We start from the raw sequence: 17,371 nt of genomic DNA, 5'->3' as shown, positions 1-17,371 counted from the left end.
CGCCCTTCTTGCAGTAATCTGGGGTCTGGAGCTGCCTCCGCTTTGATGGTCACCAGCCATGGATCTTCTGGCCTTGCAATCAGCTGTACCGCCTCAGTTGGGACCAACTCGTCTGGGAGGCCCAGGACTTGGACGACTTCGCTTCTGAGAGGCAAAGTTGCATCTGTCCCCCCAAAATTTATGCAGCGCACAAGGACAGTTCCAGTAGCCAGGGACCGCGTGACCAATATTCCTGACGGCAGCTGGTCGACTCTGCTGGGCTCAATTTGGACTTTGACCCCTTCCAGCGGTATGCCAGTTCGTATAGGCAGGGGAAGCACCGTCTGCCCAGGGGCAACACTCGATTGACTGAGGCGGGGGCGATGACTTTGCCGAGTTACTTTCCGTCGCTGTATGCTTCCCGGACCTGGGCGGTCTGTATCAATTGTTGAAAGACCCTTCTCTGGGGGGTTTGGTCGCTCCATTGTTGCAGGAACTGTTACGGGGCTCGTTGAAAACCAGGCTTCTAAGGTCTTTTAACACATTCATGCCCAGGGTCATGGTATGGTCTTTAGCTACCTCTCCATCCACCAGTACCACTCCTCTTCTTCCGATGTCTTTTCCGCAGTCCTCTATGTTCATCCATACCACCCCTGCGACCGGGATGGGCAAGTGATTTGCCGCCATAAGTTTGATCACATAAAGGCACAGATGATTGGCCTCGGGGAGACCAAAACATCCAACACCGCGGAGACACCATCACGTGTTTCTCAACGCAGTGATTCCAGAACACTGCCCCCATCCCATATGGGAAATATGCAGATGCATGTAAAGAAGCTGCGGAGACACCATCACGTGTTTCTCGACGCAAGCAGTGAATAGCCAGGCCTTTCCCCGGGAAGGAACAACCATCACGTGTTTCTCGACGCAAGCAGTGAATAGCCAGGCCTTTCCCCGGGAAGGAACAACCACGGGAAGGGCAGCATCCTATGAAGGAAAGCCACCTATGCCAAGCATGGTATCCATCCACAGACAGCTGTTTCGGGGTTTTTGCCCCTCAACAGTGTGGAGTAGGAATCTGGCTATTAGGAGCAGTGCCTAGTAAAAAGGCTATAAAGGCACAGATGATTGGCCTCGGGGAGACCAAAACATCCAACACCGCGGAGACACCATCACGTGTTTCTCAACGCAGTGATTCCAGAACACTGCCCCCATCCCTTATGGGAAATATGCAGATGCATGTAAAGAAGCTGCGGAGACACCATCACGTGTTTCTCGACGCAAGCAGTGAATAGCCAGGCCTTTCCCCGGGAAGGAACAACCACGGGAAGGGCAGCATCCTATGAAGGAAAGCCACCTATGCCAAGCATGGTATCCATCCACAGACAGCTGTTTCGGGGCCTCCAAGGAGAGAATGAGGGTTTCGGCTGATACACACCGGCGCCCCGCTCCGGTCTTTGCTCCTGGCGACTTAGTGTGGCTCTCCGCCGATAACATCAGGCTGCGAGTTGAGTCCACTAAGTTTGCTCCTCGCTACATTGGCCCGTTTAAGGTTCTGGAACAGGTCAACCCTGTGGTCTACCGTTTGGCTATTCCTCCACGCCTTGGTATCACCGATACTTTCCACGTTTCCCTCTTAAAGCCCGTTCATTTGTCCCGGTTTTCCGAGTCATCTGCTGGGACATCGGGTTCATCCACGGATGAGTTTGAGGTGAATGCTATTGTGGGGTGCAAGGTGGTACGTGGCAAGAAATTTTATCTGGTGGACTGGAAGGGTCACGGCCCAGAGGATAGAACCTGGGAGCCTGTGGAGCACATTCGGGCTCCGCTGCTTATCGCAGCTTTTGAGCGTAGTGAGGCTCGGAGGGGGGGGGCCCTAGGAGGGGGGGTAATGTTAGGAGTCGAGTTTCCTCTGCTGCACAGGGGGAATCTCGATCCGTGTCTGCTGCGTTCCCCCATTCGGTATTGGCCGCAGTGGGCTCTGCTCAGCGGAGACGTCGCTCCCAGCGTCTCGCTGGGGCTGATTCGGTGCATAGGGTCACTACTGCCTTTTCTGGCTTTCCTATGGTACCCTGCACTGATCTGCGGCGAGCGAGCCTCTCTGGGACTAAGTCCTTGTTTACTCACACTGAGCATGCCCAGGGCAGGGTCTCCCATTGGAGGTCGAGGGCCACATGTTCGGTCACATGCTCAGGTGCTGCAGTACATTCCATTGGTCCTTCTGGAAGGTCCTGAAAGGGCAAAACATGCTCAGGTACTGCAGCACTTTCCATTGGTCCTTCTGGAAGGTCCTGAAAGGGCAAAAACTTCAGTAGCAGCTTCCTGTGCTGCAACTATATAAACTGCGCATGACCGCACGGCCATGCGCTAGTATCGTCTTATGCTATATGCTTTGCGCCAATGTGGTCATGTTTTTGAATGTGTTCAGGGACCCGGCTGAAATAAGCCCCTAGAATGCTGGCACCTCCGGCGAGGAGATTGTGTTCAAGTGTGTTCAGGGACCCGGCTGAAATAAGCCCCTAGAATGCTGGCATCTCCGGCGAGGAGTTTTGTATGCATGCATGACCACTCACTGCTCACATCTGGGTAGTTAGCCTGTGCCTCTGTGAAAGTCTAACAGGGCACAGAGCTTTCCTCTCGCGGTTACTCTGTGAAGCTAACAGAGTTGGTATATACTGCCATATAGAGCCGCCATTATTTAGCAGCAGGTGCTTTCCTGCACGGTGGATCCCGGGTTGCGAACGCACCAATTCCATTTAATAAATTATATATTTGGTGCGTTCCGCCAACCCCAACAGTGTCTCCGCGGTGTTGGATGTTTTGGTCTCCCCGAGGCCAATCATCTGTGCCTTTATAGCCTTTTTACTAGGCACTGCTCCTAATAGCCAGATTCCTACTCCACACTGATGAGGGGCAAAAACCCCGAAACAGCTGTCTGTGGATGGATACCATGCTTGGCATAGGTGGCTTTCCTTCATAGGATGCTGCCCTTCCCGTGGTTGTTCCTTCCCGGGGAAAGGCCTGGCTATTCACTGCTTGCGTCGAGAAACACGTGATGGTGTCTCCGCAGCTTCTTTACATGCATTTGCATATTTCTCATAAGGGATGGGGGCAGTGTTCTGGAATCACTGCGTTGAGAAGCACGTGATGGTGTCTCCGCGGTGTTGGATGTTTTGGTCTCCCCGAGGCCAATCATCTGTGCCTTTATAGCCTTTTTACTAGGCACTGCTCCGAATAGCCAGATTCCTACTCCACACTGATGAGGGGCAAAAACCCCGAAACAGCTGTCTGTGGATGGATACCATGCTTGGCATAGGTGGCTTTCCTTCATAGGATGCTGCCCTTCCCGTGGTTGTTCCTTCCCAGGGAAAGGCCTGGCTATTCACTGCTTGCGTCGAGAAACACGTGATGGTGTCTCCGCAGCTTCTTTACATGCATCTGCATAAGTTTGATCACAGCGCCGCATTCGTGTCGTAGCGCCTCTGTGAAGTGACCCCCGGACTCTTCTTGTGCTTCTCCTCCTTACAGGAGCGCATAATTCTATGTGCCCATTGACACACACCCGTGACATGATCACATGGCAGCCGTGCTTGTAATGAAAATTCCCCTGTGAAAGTTAGTGATGCACTGCTATGTATAGTGAAAATCACAATATGCTATGAACTGCTATGTATGGTACAAGAGATCAGATGATCGCAGGTTCAAGTCTGCTAAAGGGACTATTAAATACAGTAGCAAGTGAGAAAAAATGTTTTTAAAAATATGAAAAAAAATACAAAAGTTCAAATCATCCCCTTTTGCCCCATTAAAAATAAAACAATTGAAAAAAAATACACGTATTTGATATTGCTGCGTTCAAAAAAGTCTGCTCTATCAAAATAAAAAATAAATTCATCTGATGGGTAAATGGCATAATGAGGAAAAGAATCAAAACTCCAAAATTACAGTTTTTTAGCCGCCACTACTTTGCAATAAAATGCAATAAGAGACTATCAAAACATTGTATTTCACCAAAATGGTATCAATAAAAATATCAGCTCAGGGCACAAAATAATAAGTCCTCATATAGCTCCAGATCCAGAAAAATGAAAACGCTACAGTCTCGGCAAATGGCGACATAAGCAAAACTTTTTTTTATTCGTACAAATTCTCGATTTTTTTTTCACCATTTAATTAAAAAAATAATTATACATGTTTTTGGTATCTGCGTAATCGTAGAATCATACTGCCAGGTATAATGAACAGGGTACATAATAAAACAATTGTGGAATTGCACTTTCCTTGCTATTTCAACGCAATTGGAATTTTGTTCTCACTTCCAGTGCATCACATGATAAAATGAATGGTGTTGTTCAAAAGACAACTTGTCTCACAAAAAACAAGCCCTCTCATGGTTATTTGACGGAATAATACAAAATATGGCTCTTGGAAAAAGAGAAGGAAAAAATGAAAATGAAAAAACGGAGAATATCCCGGTCATGAAGTGGTTAAACCTCATGTACGGGGATTGAAGAGGGGAAATGTTACTGTCAGGAATGGGGTAAATGGCCCATACCAGAAATTGTAAATAAATGTTTTTTGAGAAAACGTCGTCCTCTTATCTCCTATAAGAACTTTACATTGTAATAACTCTTTGTCTAGGGAGACATTCTTCTGGATAATCGACAGTGCAGAATTATCCAGCGGCAGCTTACTTTTAATGGAGGAATAGCGTACGGCATTGACTGTCTGCTTGCACCATCTACATTGGGGGGACGATGTGACAATTTGGTTACCTTTGACATGTCGGTAAGTTTCAGTTTACATTGTAACATTGATAAGCAGCATAATTTTGGGTTTTATTGTGTTGTGCTGCAATTTCTTCCCCATGTATGTTAATAAGAATGACAAATGGGTGACAGTGTTAGTAAAAATACCTAGGCTGTAGGTGCAGTGACATAATGAGAGCTTTATTATTGATTTCCAACAGGGGCAATGTGGCCTGTGTTTTAATGTTCCAAAGTGTCCTGCGGGAAGCAAGCCTAAGGTAAAAATGCCATAAAGTCTTTGTATTTCATCAATTCTGTTCCTTTAAGTTTTTTGCTAAATTTGAGCTTTCTCCATATGTAGTAAAAGCTGTGTAATGGAATTTTCACTATAGATTCAGCATGTTACAAGATGGCGGCAGCAATGAGTCCATTGTGAGAAAAGTGTAATATAAATGTTTTTTTGTGTTGTTTGGATGTCTACTTTGTTATCCATGACTGTCCATCTTATTAACAAATGTATTATCAGAGACAGAGAAACAGCAGAAATACGTAAAAGTTGCCATGCCATGTGACATTTTTTTAACGATGTGGGCCCTCTCCTTTCTGTACAAGTCTGCCATTGTTTCTCTGTTCATTGTAATTTATATATGCATCTTGTATGTACCCCCATTTTACATATACAGCACTATGAAATCAATGATGCTGTAAACATAAATAATAATCTAAAGTGGAAAAATGCTTTTAAAAACAGGCAACTTTGCAGTTTATCTCTTATTTAAAGTAATCTATATTCTTAAGAATGATGTTTTTTTTAATTTTAAAGTTTACTGATCGTTGTTTAGGTTTCTGACCACCGCTATAGTCTATCAGCGGTGGCCGGTCTCCTAGGCAAGGAGCACAGCGCTTACAAGCTCTTTCTATACACTCCCTGACAGAAGTTTTGTCACTTATCCATGTTATGTAAATAAAAAATTATAACCTGACGTTAAATTCATCCATTGTTGTATAAATTATTCTTTTGAAAGCTGAAACCCTCCGAAATGTGGTTTAGGTTAAGAAAATAAATTGGCATCAATGCAGAAATATTGATCAGTTAATGGACACAGAATGGTCAGATTTTGGCAAGATTAAAGTTTTGTCGCCTACAAAAAGTAATGTGATATTCAAACAAATAATTAACTTAAAATACAAATATATGTTGCATAACATTGGTGAATGAAGTTGTGGTGCTATTAGAGTCATATTTAATATTTTGTGTGACCTCCATGAGCTTGAAGGACTGCATCCATGCGGTTCAACAATGATTCATACAATTTATTAATGAAGTCATCAGGAATAGCAAAGAATGGAGTCTTACATGCCTCCCAGAGTTCATCTAGATTCTTTGGTTTTGTCTTCCAAGCTTCCTCTTTCATCCTACCCCAAACATGCTCAATGATGTTCATGTCTGGTGACTGCGCTGGCCAGTCCTTGAGCACCTAGATCTTTTTTGCCTGGAGGAACTTTGTTGTAAAGATGGATGTATCAGATGGAGCACCATCCTGCTGCAGAATTTGACCCCTTTTATGATTTGGAATATAAGAGGTAGCTAATACTTCTTGATATTTTATTCTATTGATATTAACTTCCACCTTGCAAATGTTTCGCACATACTGAATGTAACCCCAGACCTATTTGCCTTTTGTTTAGTGCTGGCTTCTGGGCACTGATTCGACCATGGAGGCCATTTTGAGACAGAATCCTACAAACTGTTCTAATTGACACAGGGGCTTGAAGTGACCAGGCCTGTTGGAGCTCTGCTGCAGTGAAAGAGGGGCTTGCTTTGGATTTTCTAACTAACAAACGCAGTTGTCTTGTGGGCTCTGCCGGACCTGGGCTTGTCAAACACATCTCCAGTGTCTTCAAATCTTTTTTTAATTCTTTGTACTTGACGCTGAGACACATTAAAGGTGCCAGCCACCTCTGCAGTGGATCTGGTCTTCAGCCTCTTGATAATCCAGGCTTTGGTTGCAGGGTGAATTTTTGGCATGTTGTCAGAGCTCAAGTGGCAGTTCAAGTGAAGGTCTGGGGTGCTGGGCTTCTTTTTATACACACACACTAATTAACCGATCATTTACTGAACACAGGTGAGGATGTAAACTAGGATTGGGTGCATTATATGACCAGGTGACAAAACTTGTGTCTTGCCAAAATCTGACCATTCTGTGTCCATTAACTGATCAATATTTCTGCATTGATGCCAATTTATTTTCTTAACATAAACCACATTTCAGAGGGTTTAAGTTTTCAAAAGAATAATTTATACAACCAATGGATGAATTTTACGTCAGGTTATAAGCTTTTATTTACATAACATGGATAAGCAACATAACTTCTGTCAGGGAGTGTAGAGCTTGTAAACAGAGTCAGGAAAAGGTGTTCTGGTGATGTAGGCAGATAAAGCCAATGGCGTGAATGCAATTGAATGCAGAGAGGGAACAATGGACGGGACACAGGCGGTGAGTGGTGTTGGTGACTCACTGACACTGCTAACCTGTGTGCTGAAGCTCTGGCTATTAGTGTGCTGAATGCCTGCAGCTGGAGGAAGGTGACGGACAGCTGCAGACTTAGTCCTGTCAAGCTTTGTTTTTTTTTTTTGAAGCATCACTGCCCTCAAGAAGGCAAAATACATTTCCCTAGGTGGGTGCCTACCCTTCCTATCCCTCATGCCGGCCCTGCTTGTAAGCACTACTCTGAAGCAGGACAGATAACCGAATCTGGGCAACCTCAGTGCACATTCCCTCCTTTGTTGCTGCAGTGGCAAAGCGGACTCTGACACATTGGACTGCACTCAGTTCAGACCAGGGGTACGACCATGCAGCTGGTTTGAACTGACAATCAGGAGCGCACCCGCCCCCAGGAAGCTGGGAGGCAAAAGAACCCACCCCTTCTGAAGATTAGATAGCCCCACTATTTGTAATTTGGCTGTATGCTATAGGTTGATGGTCAGCAGTTGCTACTGATTTAATTGCAGTTGGGTTGTTATATTGGGGTATTTTTACCTTGTTATTCTACAGTTGCATTTATTATCATTTTGTTTAGCAAATGAGTTAACATTTCTACTGTTTGAAACGCATTTGATAAAAAGACAGTTTATGAATAAATAAATTAATAAATAAAGGAATAAAATGTAAAAGTTGTCAAATGCCTACACACGTGTTAAAAAAGAAGTACAATTATTCACCCAGACCCAAAAGACAAAGTGTCAGTATGAAATTGCCGCAAGGAGAATTACAGAGGGCTGTCGCCAGGAGTGCACCATGGTCCTATGGATGTCTCAGTGTTGCAAAGGCTACTTTGGGAGTGATTGCCAAGGTCAGTGTTGTAACATTTGATTACTACGACTATTTCTTTTCCTTGCTACCAATTTAAAGGTTGTATGTAAAATTACCCCAAATGTTATCATTACAGCAGTAAATATACCCTGAAAAAGTGATGGTGTACTTTACATAGTCATACCAGTATGTACAATCTTCTTGTGTATTTGCAGCCTGTCCAGGGAGTCCTGAAACGCCTTGTAATAATCATGGAAAGTGTAATGATGGATATTCGGGCACTGGAGAGTGCACATGCACAGCAGGATTTAATGGGACGGCTTGTGAGTCTTGTATGCCAGGAAGATATGGATCAGAATGTAAATGTACGTACAATGCAATGTTTGTTGCAAAGCTTCTTATTGTGGCTAATATTCCATAAGTCTCTCACACATAAGCTGTATTCAGTGCCCTTAGTCACAGCCCTTAGGATCCACTCTCCATTTGTCCCTAACATGAACACTTTTAACTGTTTGTAAACATTGATGTTACCATTGTTCACACAGGACATATCATCATTAAGATTTAGTTAGTTATTTGGGAACAAATATAGTTGTCTTCTGCTGGACATTTTCGGTACATTACTGCGTCTGAGCCTAGTCTCACTGAAAGATCCTCTGATGAGCCAGTCTGACTGTGACAATAGCACAATCCTCCAAACTTTATATTTCAATGATACATATGATTTGAACTTCAGTTCTTTTGTTTGTTTGCTTGTGTTTTTTTTTCTTCATTTAATTGATCACCAATCCAACAGCACAAGACACTGACATTTAGAAATGTTTTGGAGTGGATGATCTAGGTTACATTATATAGCACTTAATAGATCACCCTTTATTTGTTACTTTTTTTTTGTTTGCATTTGTAACATACTGTATGTATTCATTATTTTTTTGCCAGGCAGAACTATCATTTTAGCATAAATAATACCAGTGAACATAGTCCACCAGGAAATAACAGCTGCCCCCTTCCAAAATGCTTCCATTATTAGGTTTAAAAGTTTTTGAGAGTTAAAATAATATCATGTAACTGTATAATTCAATAAGTAGTTGCAAACTAGACATAAAATTAGACAAAATGTATACAGTGCAAAGGATAGCATTAATTAATAAACTTATAACACAAGAACAAGAAAGAGGAAAGAAAAGAAAAATGAGATGAGATACTCTCGTCTCAAGATAATATAACAATGTTATATAGAAATATATCAGTGGATGATCCTATCAGTTTAAAAGGAAGAATCCAACATCTTGGTCAAAATAAATATGACAGCAGAGCCAGAGAAAAGAAGGAGAAGAAAAGTCACAAAGTAAGCAGAAATAGGAGTGAAAAAGTTTCTGGACCGCTGTGTGTTTTCTAGTAGTGTGGCAAAGAAGTAAATCTCATCAGCCGTCTTGGTGCCACTTGTAGGGCAAACAAATAATTTTTCTTGACCGCTGTGTCTTTTCTAGTAGTGTGGCTAATAAATAATGGATGAGATCATTCTGTGTCTGCTACATGCCCAAATACAACACCTTTCTCTGGTGCACAAAGGCGACAGATAGGTATGTGTCCTTTTGTAGGGCCGAATACCGCTGCACGAATGGTAAGGCCATAACATGTGGAAAATGTATTAGATTGGATGGCTGTGCTTTGCCTAACTTCCTTCGCATTATCTTCCACCCGGTCCACTGCAGAAAGTGCAGAGTTGGCATCTGAGGACCATTGTCACCCGGGTTCCACCTCTCCCCCTTGCAAATCATCCAAGTAGTCAGAGCCTCAAATCCTGCAGCACTCACTCACGATCAACAGGGCCACCTGCCTCCCCGCAAAGGAAGGATATGACAGCACCACACCACCACCACTAATTGCACTGACCATCTCCACACTGTCCCATAGTAGTGTTCAGCTTTCCATCCCCCGAACCCTCGAAAGAGAAAGAGGGATATCGCCCTAGCCACCTGAGAGCCATGGTCCAGAATGACAGTATTTACAGATTACTGGCCTTTGAAATGCTGCTATTCTGGCTGGTGGAGATGGATAGCTTTAAAAAACTGCGCTGCAGCATCACTTTTGCCTTCCGGCTCACCAGTTCGAACTCCACTTTCCATATGCTGGGGAATCTGTGTAAGAAGCAGCAGGCAATAGTGGAGTTTCAGCAGCAGCACACAAGGCTGAGTCGCTCTGCAGAACAACACCACTTCACACCATTGATTGGGCCTCCATGTAGGATGTGTGTGCAGTGTTGCGCGGCTTTGAATATTACACCAATATAGCCAGAGCTGATGACACCATCATCAGCTATACTAAAACACTTATATGCCTGCTGGAAAAAAACAATTCAGGCGATGATTGATGAGGTGGTAGCACAGGAGGAAGAGGAGCAGGGCCAATTCACACTGTTATCAAGCCTGACATCCACACATGGCTCGGAGGGTTGGTTACTGTCCCAACAGTGCAGCCAGAGGACAGTTTGGGAGGATGAGGAGGAGAAGGAATAATAGTTTTCACAGTAGGGTGGCTTTCAGATCAGCTCTCGGGCATCACTGGAGCGAGGGTTTGGGGATACAGAGTACCCAAGCAATACACCTCCCACTAAGGACAACTGTTCATTGCCTCTGGGCAACCTGGCACATATGAGCCAATACCTGCTGGTGTGCCTTTGTAAAGACCGCCGAGTTGCCCGTATTGTTAACAGTAGAGATTACTGTCTGGCCACCATTCTGGATCCCCACTACAAGGACAATGTACCATCATTACTCCGTCACTGGAGCGGGATAGCAAAATGCGGGAATACAATCACGTGCTGATAGAGAAACTACTGATAGCTTTCCCACCTGACAGCAGGGGTTCAGTGGAAGAACAAGGCAGAGGTGGAAGAGGAACTTCAACTTCAGCACCACGGAAAGCAGGGTTAGCATGTCTGAAATGTAGAAAAATGTTATGAGCAAGGCACAACATCAAGCACCACTATCTGATACGGTCCGTATTAGCAGGAGTCAGCTTTACAACAGCATGGTGGGAGAGTACTTGTTTACACATCTCCTCATAATAACTTATGGGTTTACCCCATTTAGCTTCTGCGTGTCTCTAAATTGGACACAAGGCCTGAGCTTGCCCTTTATGCCTTGGAGGTGCTGGCTTGCCCTGTGGTAAGTGTACTGTCATATTCAGGCACCTCTGTCTGTCCTCATCTAACATGGGGAGGCCAGCATTCCTTAAAAAGAACCAGATGTGGCTCCCACAGGACGTGTCCATATCTTTGGACGACTAGACAACTATTACAGCCACACCCAGTTCATCTTCAACTCTATTTGCCATTTGTTTCATTTGGGCGCCTCCTCCCGAACTAAAAAAACTGTGTTGGCTACCTCCTCTTTTGCCTCTTTCACCTACACCACTATGTCCAGTTCCTCCATTTCCTCCTCCAGTTGAATCTCCATTCCCTGGTTGTAGCTTCTTAGTTTATTTTCGGTTCATTCTATGTTCTGTTATGTAAGTTCCCTAAAAAAAAAACAGTATTGGATTATTCCTCCCTTTCCTCTTCCACCCATACCACCATGTCCTCCTCTTCCTCCACTTGAACCTATGCCTCTTGGTTCTAGATTGCTATTTTTAGTTTTGTTAATTCTAGGTTGTTTTAAGTCAGTTACATGAAAAAAAAACTAATAAAAAAATATAAAAAGATACACACAAAATAAATAGCGTTGGATTACTCCTTCCTTGCCTCTTCCACCTATAGAGCCACATGCACCTCATCCTCCACTTGGGCCTGTTCCTCCTGGTTCAAGATAATTAATTTTTATTTCTTCTCTGCTTAGCATGGAAAGAGGAAAATGTACCGTACTTTTCGGATTATAAGACACACTTTTCTCCCCAAAATTTTGGAGGAAAATGGGGGTGCATCTTATAATGTGGATATACCTTACAGGCCATAGGCTGGGATGAGGAGATGTGCGGTGCGGCGCGCCGCTGCAGGTGTTCAGTGCTGTGGGTGTCCGGTGCTGCGGGGGGCTCTGCCGACATCTTGTGAAAGCTCAGAGCCCCCGCAGTGGTTTCCTCTACGGTGGACTGGACTTCTAACGGCGCAGACGGAAGAAGTTAGAAATACTCATACTGGCCTTCTGCACTTCTAACCTGAGCTTGACAGCTGCATAGAAATACATCACACTGTCTTACTCAGGTCAGGAGAGGTGCCAGGCCAGTCCGTGCAGTGCGATGCAACCATCGCACGAGTTATTCAGCCGTTTGTCTGCACCCTTAGTGTGGCTGTGGTATTTTGGATCTTTGTTATATATTTCTATTATTTTGTTCTATTGCACTGCAGTTTATAACTCATATTTGTAAAAAACTAACTCATATTAAAAAAAAATAATTCCAAATAATGATTCTTGTTTTAATATTGTTTTCAGGAAAATGTGTTACATCCATTTTATTTTTGTTTTTCAGCTTGCGACTGCACAGATAATGGTCAATGTGATGAAGGCATAGGTGCAAATGGACAATGTACCTGCGATAATGGATGGACTGGAAAACGCTGTGAAACAAAATTAGGTTTCATAAATTTTTTTTTCATATTTTTGCACTAGTTTTATTATCTTTACATACTTGACTATGCTTTCTTAAACTGATTGTAACCAAACACAAGAATAAAATAACAACTTGGATCAAAAAGGGGGTCTTGTGTGATACCTAGAGATTAAAAGGGGGCCAACAAACAAGATGTGGCAAAGATCAAATGTGGGCTCGGATACTACACATTTGTACACTACATACAGTATATATATAAAACTTTCCCCTTTATTACTGATAAGATTGACATACCTATGGTTATCCTATACAGTAGAGCATTCTCACAGAAAAATTTGCCACTTAAGAGCCCCTATATTTCAACAGTAGTTGGATAACTTCGTAGAGCTGCATTTCAACTAATGTAAAAATGAATAGTTTATATGCGCAAGTATTTAATTGTTTTAATGTAATTATAAGATGTGACTTCAGAAGAGAAATAATGTTCTAGGTTTCTTTTAAATGTATTAAACAAAGGCTATAACTAGCATAAAAACTGGAAAACGTTACATCAAACAAAGAACCAACATGTTTTAAAATTACTCTCTGTTTCTAATTAAAATCTGCTTGAAATAATCGGTCATATATCCCCTGTAATTACACTCAAATATATATAGATCTTGCAGTTTCCCTTTCTGGTGTGCTTGCTACTGCGCAACACTGCAAGAAAAATCCTTTTACAATAGGGTTGATATTAACATCTTAGAACTGTAACCTATATTTAATACAATCTTTTATTATCACAGTCCAGCCACCAGTTTGCACGCCTCCATGCTCTAGCAATGCTGTGTGTAAGAAAGAGAACGCTTGTGAATGCAAAATATTTTATGAAGGAGATGGAAGAACGTGTACAGGTAACAGCTGACATATAATGATATATGATAAGACCATAATTCCTAAACGCAAGTTCTAGGTACATAGTTTGTTCAAGAGAATCTGTCAGCAGGATTTCACACCCCAAGCTATGTATATGCACATGTAGCACTTTGAAAGACAAGTCCACCAATACCTTTATATGGTCAGTTTGTTCCTTCATTACTGAGAAATCATGGTTTGAATTAATATGCAAATGGGGCTGTAGGTCTGAAGCCCTCTGTCACTCCAGCTCTATCCCCTGCCCAGCACTGCCTCTTCCCACTTGACTGGCAGTTTTCATGTTGTGTGACATCAAGGTGCCATCAGTCAAGCATGAGTTACCGGCGCTGGGCTGGGAATAGAGATGGAGTGACCAGGCTTCAGAATTGCAAATAGCTCCTCAGCCTTATTTGCATAGCTCTGATCTCTCGGTAATGGAGCAATGGACTGGCCATGTAAAGGTATTGCTGGAGCGGTCTTTGAAAGAGCTACACACATATAAATTATGTTGGGTGTGAAATCCTGCTGATAGATTCCCTTTAACTAGTGACCAGTGTTGCTGATACTCTATCTCTGCTGTCTGAATATTAAAAGACTGTATCCATGATTACTTTTGATTTCACTAGAACTTGCTCATGATATTCTAATTTTTATGAAAAAAATGGTTCCTTTGACTTTTTATATGTTGCTACTTTTCAATAATAAGAGCTTTTTCCTTGTCCGCTAGTGGTGAATCTTTGCCAGGCAAATAACGGTGGATGTGACAAGAATGCTAAGTGTTCACAAAACGGTGTTAAAGTCAGCTGCAGCTGCTTAAAGGGATACAGTGGAGATGGCAAAGTCTGTACAGCCATAAACCCTTGTGTTGATGGACTGAATGGCGGTTGCAGTGAACACGCTATCTGTACCATGATTGGTCCAGTAAGTCTTATCTTGTAGCTTAATGTAAGAAAACATGATGAGGTCAATATCTGCTGGGCTCAGTAAGGGTACGTCCACAGGGGATAGCAACGTCCCAGATTTTCCATGCAGATTTGCACATGAATAATCCACAGTAGAATTCAGTACCAAATCTCATCTACATGATGCTGAACTTTCCTGTGAGGATTTTTAAACCTGAAGCTCAATAACTTGTAATGCAGATTTTAGCACCAGACTTCACCCCTTTCAATGTAGCGGAGGGGGGAGGGGGGGGGTTCATAGTAAATCCGGGAAAATCTGCAGACTATTTTGTGCCCTAACACTTGAAACCATAAATTGATGTTGGACTTGGAGATTATGTGCTTACAGTAATGTTCTACCATCTAAATTATGTTTATTTTCTTCAGTATTATTCAGTATAATTCCATACAGATACAAAACTATTAATCTTGGTTGTTCTTTTCTAGGATAAACGGAAATGCGAGTGTAAAGACCAATATGTAGGTGATGGTGTAGCCTGTGAATTGAAAAGTTTGCCCATTGACCGTTGTCTGCAGGATCACGGGCAGTGTCACACAGATGCAATATGTACTGATTTACACTTTGTAGGTAAGCCCTTGCTATAACATGCAGGGAAAGTGGTCACCTATAATAGGATATTAGAATAATTGCCCCTTTTATCTTGAATTTCTGTTTCATGATGGAGAACAGCTTATAATGACAATATTTTGTCAGTTTTGTGATACCAAAAATAATTTGTGCTCCTACACCTAATTGGCACATAAAGGACCCCACTCACAGTAGTGTAAAGTTGTCCGAACCCATCGATATCGACCAAGAGTCTAATTTGTGTGAAAGCCTCCAGAGAGATGATGGTGGGGAAAAGAAGGATCCAGAACAATGAATTTCCAAAGGTCGGTCCTTTTGTTCTTTGGGAGATAAGCCAACAAATGATCATTTGGCCAACAGCTATAAAATGTGTATCGGGTCTAAAGTGTGTTACACACTATGTGCAATTGGAAATTTAGGAAAATAATAGCCTGGCAGATAAGATAGTGTGTGCTGCTGATAATGTAAATGACTCTGAAATTAGAATTTACAGGAGTTGTCTATAAAAATAGCCATGTCTGTCCTTGAGCTGAGGGCAGAATAGCATACCAGGTACAGCTGTGAGCAGGTTGCGTAATGCAGTGATGGACAAGAGACAGAGCAAGGGTTAACAAATTTACTGAACACAGGGATACTCCACGCAGGAAGGTAAAAAGTTAAATGGGGACAAAATAAGCAGTTTGGATGTAAAAGAATATACTGGTTGAAGGAACAACGCATATAGAAGGGGTAATAGTTCTGATAGGGCTAACTTATCCAGTCAGTCGGTTTTCAGGCTGTGGGGGTTGCAAGGCAAGCAGTGGCACCAACAACAGCTGGCGCAGGGTCGGTCCGGTGAAGTCCTGTAGATGGAGATGATCCGTCTTCTTGCGGCAGCGGTTCATTTCTGTTACCCTGCGCTGAGCTCCTAGTCCATATACTGAGGCTGTAGAGAAGGTACGGGCCACAGCAGTGTTTGAGCCTAATGTGGCTTGGCAAATATACACCCAGGGGTCAGGGCGCAGATAATGGTCACACATGCGGTGTCTCTCAGGCGGCCCACGTGCAGTTCTCACGGGCCCGAAGTGTTAGGCGCTTTGCTCTGTCAGGGTCAGCGGGCACACTGCACGTCTCTGTGCAGAGCCTCTGTGGGGGGCCACGGGGATGCTCGGGCCAGCGTTGTCGCCATGCTCAAGGGACGGAGCACTCACTTCTCCCTGTTGCGCGCTGTCTGTTACCGCCAAGTCTGACCACTTCTCTGCGCGTTGTGGCCTTTTTAGCTTAGCCACACCCCCTGCTCCCAAATGCAATTCTAGGTCGGTCCCCTAAGCTTTCCCCCAGACAACAGAGATGACAGCCCCGACAGTTCCGGACCTGGCACAGAGCAAGTACCCACGGCCCGGTCCTCCTTCTTACACAGCTTATTAACTAAGGTGTCACTCACTGCTTCTGAAAAATATTCATATCATGGACAACCCTTCTTAGTATTAATGTAAAAAAGATTTAATTATTTTACCCCCAGTTTGCTTAGTGCTTGTCCCAATAATCCGGCAGCTATTTACTGCATATCACAACTCACATTTCCCTCATTACAACAATTATTTTTTCCCACAGATGCAACAGTGGGAGTGTTTCACTTATCTTCCTCAAAAGGCCAGTACAAGTACAATTTCAGTGAGGCCATCCAAGCATGCAAAGATGAAGACGCCACCATGGCTACATATAACCAGTTGTCTTATGCTCAAAAGGTATAACACTAGTAATGAATCATGAACAAAAGTCTCATATTCCAAAGTTTGTGTACAGCCCTAACCAAAAGTTTTGAGACTGACACAAATTTTGGCTTTCACAGTTTGCTGCATCAGCGGTTTTAGATCTTTTCTTCAGATGTTTCTATGGTTAATGCACTACAATTATAAGCATTTCATAAGTTTTTACAGTTTCATTGACAAATACATCAACTTTTTACAAAGACTCAATATTTACAGTGTTGACTATTATTTTTAAAGACTTTTGCAATTGTACCTGACAGCCAGATATCAGCTTCTGGGCCAAATCCTGGCTGATGACAACCTATTCTTCTGTAATCACAGTGCTTGGAGATGATCACAGTTTCTATGTTTCTGTTTCTCCACCCGCTTTTAGAGGATTGACCAAAGGGATTGCGATATGGAGAGTTTCCTGGACAAAAAATGTCAATGTTTTGTTCACTAAGTCAGTTAGTTATCACGGTTGCCTTGTGACATGGTGCTCCAAGCGGAAAAAAGCATTGTTCATCAGAAAATTGCTCCTAGATTTTTGGTCAGGAAAATCCCCAGATCTCAATAACAATGAGAACTTGGGGATAATCCTGATAAAGCGGCAGGACAAGCAACAATA

At 43.1% G+C, this 17,371-nt stretch overlaps 1 protein-coding gene across 1 annotated transcript in view; it reads left to right on the top strand.

Moving 5' to 3' along the window:
* The window catches only part of STAB2 (stabilin 2), a 243,987-nt gene that overhangs the window by 199,211 nt on the left and 27,405 nt on the right, over nt 1-17,371 (top strand). The window contains exons 53-61 of the mRNA XM_069764255.1: nt 4,621-4,767; nt 4,949-5,005; nt 7,955-8,081; nt 8,257-8,406; nt 12,509-12,613; nt 13,375-13,482; nt 14,211-14,404; nt 14,872-15,013; nt 16,607-16,740. Coding sequence (XP_069620356.1) covers nt 4,621-4,767; nt 4,949-5,005; nt 7,955-8,081; nt 8,257-8,406; nt 12,509-12,613; nt 13,375-13,482; nt 14,211-14,404; nt 14,872-15,013; nt 16,607-16,740 — 1,164 coding nt within the window. The remainder of the gene's footprint in view (nt 1-4,620; nt 4,768-4,948; nt 5,006-7,954; nt 8,082-8,256; nt 8,407-12,508; nt 12,614-13,374; nt 13,483-14,210; nt 14,405-14,871; nt 15,014-16,606; nt 16,741-17,371) is intronic.

The sequence above is a fragment of the Ranitomeya imitator genome, chromosome 4, assembly GCF_032444005.1.
Source record: "Ranitomeya imitator isolate aRanImi1 chromosome 4, aRanImi1.pri, whole genome shotgun sequence".
Taxonomy (NCBI): Eukaryota; Metazoa; Chordata; class Amphibia; order Anura; family Dendrobatidae; genus Ranitomeya; species Ranitomeya imitator.
This window is presented reverse-complemented; position numbering and strand designations above follow the sequence as displayed.